This window comes from Hylobates moloch, unplaced genomic scaffold (genome assembly GCF_009828535.3).
Source record: "Hylobates moloch isolate HMO894 unplaced genomic scaffold, HMol_V3 SCAFFOLD_7, whole genome shotgun sequence".
NCBI classification, from domain to species: domain Eukaryota; kingdom Metazoa; phylum Chordata; class Mammalia; order Primates; family Hylobatidae; genus Hylobates; species Hylobates moloch.
The window spans coordinates 59,103,571-59,108,253 of NW_026652282.1; the positions used below are offsets into that span (position 1 = coordinate 59,103,571).

At 60.2% G+C, this 4,683-nt stretch overlaps 1 protein-coding gene across 1 annotated transcript; it reads right to left on the reverse strand.

Annotated features, from left to right (window-relative positions):
* Window positions 1-296: 296 nt before the first annotated feature.
* On the reverse strand, window positions 297-4,018 carry LOC116811334 (uncharacterized protein CXorf49-like). The gene is given in 7 exon segments (XM_032756381.2): window positions 297-401; window positions 508-549; window positions 1,102-1,147; window positions 1,416-1,492; window positions 2,036-2,194; window positions 2,787-3,471; window positions 3,473-4,018. Coding segments are annotated over 6 exon segments (1,554 nt in total). The 3' UTR covers window positions 297-401; window position 508.
* Window positions 4,019-4,683: the final 665 nt, after the last annotated feature.

Consider the following 4,683-nt stretch of genomic DNA (forward strand, 5'->3'; position numbering starts at 1 on the left):
CTGCTGTGGCCAGGCAGGGCCCCCACAGCACCTAGACCCAGGGCACTATGGTGAGCCCGAGTGCAGGGCTGCTGCTCAGAGGCCGGCCCAGGCGCCCCGCAGGGAGAGGGCCCACCACAGAGCGCCAGGGGAACTGTTCTTCTAGAGCCAGGGAAGGGAGCAACACACTGAATCCCCCAACACTCCCAACAATTGCAGACAGGGCAGACCACAGACCACAGACCACAGAATATGAGAACGACTTTATTTCAAACTGCTTTGAACTGCGTTGGGAAGTGAGCCAATGCAGGGGAAGAGCGAAAGCCCTGGCTGAGGAGGATACGGAGGAAACCCGCTTGGCTGCAGCTCTGGAGCTCCAAAGGTAGCAGCTGCTCATCTCGTAGGAAGACGCTGGCTCCAACCTGTGAAACAGAGTAGGCTCAGGGACCGGCCCCCAGCCAGGGCCAGCCCACAGCCCTCCTAAGCTACCGGGATTGTGGGAAGGGGCATGGTGTGTGCAACACTCACTTCAAAGGTCCTGGAACTTGTCAGTGAAGGACTGCGTGGCCGCTGAAACAGAGAGGCAGAACCGGGCACTCCAGACCCAGGGAAACAGAAACTCACCCCCTGCCCCTGTGGGGAACCATCTAGCTCTGCAACCAGAAACCCCACCAGCCCTGGGACTGACTCACCCACCCGTCACCTGAATTAAATGTGGAAGTGCCTTCTAAGCGGGAAAGTGGTTCTCAGGTGCTGGGGCATCCCAGAACCGTTGAGAATGTGTTTCAAAGACAGATAAGCCAGCCAGCAAGCAAACACCATACAAGCCCTACCAGGCAGCAGTTAAAGGGAAAACACATGCAGTATCTCTAACCGTCCTAAGAGAAGATCTCTGGGACTTGTGGACAAAGTGCACACGGAGTTCAGACGACACATTGCTGTCTGTGCACACCCCTAGCTGGAAAGGCACAGAAGGCTCCAGGGCCAGGCTTTGCTTGGTTCTCTTCCCCAGAGGAAAGTCAGTCCCAGTGACGCTTCCTTTATCTGCAGCCCACCCCTGCCCCCGGCACCTGCAGAAAGACACAGCTGTCCATCCCTGCCCCGGCCAGGGCTCCGTCATACCTAGTTGCTGTGTAAGGTCATCAATTTCCCTCTGCAGCAAGATGCACTAGACCAGCAGACACCAGAGGAAGAAAAATGGTTAGTCAATTCTGGCCTCCTCTCTCCCCGGCCTCCCTCTCTCCCCCAGCCCTTACAGCCCCCACAGCCTGCAGCCCAGTGGTGAGGTGGGTTGGCACAGAATCCTCAATGGAAAGGAGGCACGCTGTCTCTGTGGGGTGTGGAAGGTGGAGGCAGGGGGTGGGGGGACACAGAAGTCAGTTTAACCCGGACATGGATCCCACCATCCAGTGTGGACCTCTATTTCTAGGAGCCACACAAAGCATTATCCGAGGACAGCCCTGGGCTCCAGGGGGCTGCTGTCTTGGGGGATGGACAGGTGGCTGCTGGTTACCTGAAAGAGAACACAAAATCCAGCTTCCAAGCCTCCCAGTGAGGTGGAAAGGGCCTAGCAGGGTCTAAAGTGAGGCACCATCACCCTCTGCTGGCAACATGTTGCCCCTGCTCTGCCCAGCATCTCCAACCCTCCCTCTGGGACTGTCTTCCCTGTTCTCCCGCGTGAGCCCATCTGCACCTGTGGCCCCCTAGCGTTGTGACTCCGGGTTGGACTCCAGCAGCGCGGCAGCCACAGCCAGGCTCTGGGAGGGCCAGTGTGGCTGAGCGGGACTTAACAGAAAAGGGCTCAGTACCGCCGAAAGTCTCCTTCCAGAGCTGGAGTTTGGGGCGCTGCTCTAAATCGCCCCCCACTACACAAACCCCACTCAGAGAGGATGATGTGGCTTTAAGCCAGCCCTGTGGATACCCCGTTTCTGGTGGTACAGCTGCCTGGGTGGGCATTGAAGCCTGGGAACAAGGCTGAGCCCCCAGAAGCGACAGAGCCAGAGGCTTCCCTCCCGACCCCTCTCCCCTCCACCCCTATCAAACCCGCAAGACTCACCGGAGGGTGCATGGCATCTGGGCACGAGGCCTCCCAGGCTGCAGGCCGAGGGCTGTGAACTTCCCAGAACTTGGGGAGTTCTGATGTTGGGGTCGCCACTGCTGAATTCTCCATGACGCACAGACAGGCGAGGCAGCCCTGGCCTGTGGGTGGGAAGCTAAAACAGAAATTTCTGAGTCAGGCTGGTAGGGGGTGGGGGGGTGAGTACATGTCGGGAGGGGTTGTGGTAAGGTGGAGACTCCAGAGCCTAATCTCATTAGCACTTTCTCCCTCAGTCAGCCCGAGGCCAGGAGGCAGAGGCCAGCCAGGGAAAACACTGGGGATGCTGAGATAGCCCGGGCCGCCTGCCAGGTGGCTCAGGCAACAGCTAAGGAAGGAGGAATCAGGAAGTTGATGAGCCTAGGTGCCCCAGCTTTGCAGTCCATACTTTAAGCGGTCACCCCATCCAAACCAGCTGCCAGCCCTGCCTTCCGTCCCAGCTCCTCCATGGAGGAGGAAGCAGGACCCCTGCCGAGTGTCCAGAGGCATGCCGGTCACATACCAAGTGCTCCCCTTAACGTGTGCCCCTACGACGAAGACCCCGATCGGTCATTCTAGTGTCCCTGGGCTCCCGATGACAACCCTGGAGCAAGGGACAGAGGGGGCATGGGTAAACAGGTGTGTGCTGGAAGAGAGGAGGTGTGGGGGGAGACAGAGGAGTAGGAGGGTGAAAAGGGAGAGGAGGGCAAGAAGTCCCAAGGCCTACTTCCATGGGCCCTTGGGACCTCATCTCTATTTGGGTCATTATCTTCTCTGGCCGCAGCCTGGGACTCCCTGGTCTTCCTCCCTGCTGGTTTCTTCCCAGGGCTGCTGTGCTTAGGCTTTTAGGGTTTCTTGGACATCCCCTGCAGCCGCACACCAGACAATGGCGGGAAGGTGGCCGGCTCCAGGGGAGTGACTGAGAGTCTCTCTCCGCAGGCAGGAAAGGCTCTTCCCGGGGCCAGTTGAGAGGCACCCCCTAGGGACTTCTTCTCCTGGGCTATCGTCCTCCTCGAAAGGCCCTGGGGCAGGGCCCCTGCAGCGGCAGCTCCTGAGCAGCTGGGCCTGACCTCCACCTTTCCCCAGGCCCTGCTCTGCATTTTCTTCTGGCGAGAGTCCTCCAGCTCACCCACAGCCGGCGTCTCCACGACTGGAGTGAGTCCGTGGGGAGCAGAGGTCAGGAAAAGGCCCAGCACGGGCAGGTAACTCTCCATGCAGTGGAAGCTTGCGTGCCTGGATGTGTCTGCTGGCTTCTTGGGGCTGCCGGGCTTGGCCTGGCTTCCTTCATTGAGGCGAATGCCCACCCTCAACAGCGGTAAGTCGCTGCTCTCATCTGGGGAATCAGAATCGTGCCCCGCGGGGCCTTTCGCGGAGGGCTGCTGGGGATCCACGCGGCCACTCAATCTGCTCTTCGAGCCACTTTTCCGGGTTCTCCCAGGCCCGGCCAGGCCCAGGACCACTGAGGTGGAGACGGCCAGCAGAGGCCTGCTGCCATTTTCCAGGGCTGGGGCCCAGGGCGCCTCTCCCACTGGGATCGACCTCCAGGTCCACCCAGATGTCAGCGGACCCTTTGGCAGCGGCGCTTTCTGGGGACTTGTTTCCCTGGAAGCTGGGCGGCGGCACGATGGCAGCCGGCTCGTCAGCCAGGTAGGACGAGTAGTCCACACGGTCCCCTTGGTTGTCGACTGGGGTGTCAGGCCGGCCTTCCCAGCCCCAGAGCACCACCCTTCCCTGCTCTGTCAATTCACTCTCAGACTCGAAGCTGAAGCCCTCGGGATCTGTGAACCCGCTCTTGCCCTCGCCCTCACCCTCGCCCTTGCTGCTGTGCAGCACCCCCAAATCGAGGCTGTGGTCATTCCCGTGGCCACAAGGGGCTCCTGAAGTGGCCATGCCAGCGCCAGCCTGCTCTCCACCCTCCGGCCCAAAACCGGCCCCCCAAACAGACACCTCGTCTGGGGAGCTCATGGCGCCAGTCCGGGCAGCCTGGGCTGTGGGGAGACGGTCTTCCTGGTAGCCGTGGGAGGGAAGAACCAAGCCCAGTCAAGCCCAGCCAAGGGGGCCACGGGACAGGAACAGCAAGGCCTGCAGGTCACCGCCGTCCTCTCCCTAGGCGGCAGTAGGAGATGTCCCTGACATCGGTGGCTTCTGTGCACCCTGGAAGCCTGCACTTTGCCTTCTCATTGGTCCACCCTCTGCCAACCAGTGCTCCCTTTGTTTGGCGAGGCCTCTGGGCTTTAATCAATCGGGACACGGGCTCTCGGTTTGCCCCGACGCCTGTCATTTGACTGGGTGGCTGCTCTCAGGTCGGGTCTTGGGTCCAGGGTGCATTGGAGCTCTCCATCCATCTCTTTCTTCCTGTCCCGTCGCCTCTGGCCAGGCACCTACTTTCCAATGAGAGCCACATCTCTGAGCCCCAGTGTCCCATCTGTAAGGCAGGGGTCAATGGGAGAGCCAGCCCCAGCTCATTAGCTTGGGAGAGTAAATGTCATGATGCATGCCAATCACCCGGCGCACAGAGGAGCTTCAAGCCTGCGTTCCACACTAAGAGGTAGCACCTGATAGGAACATGGACAGGGAGGCCTACAGTCAAGAAGCAGAAGTTTCAGGGTTGTTTCTGCTAGTGCTGCGAA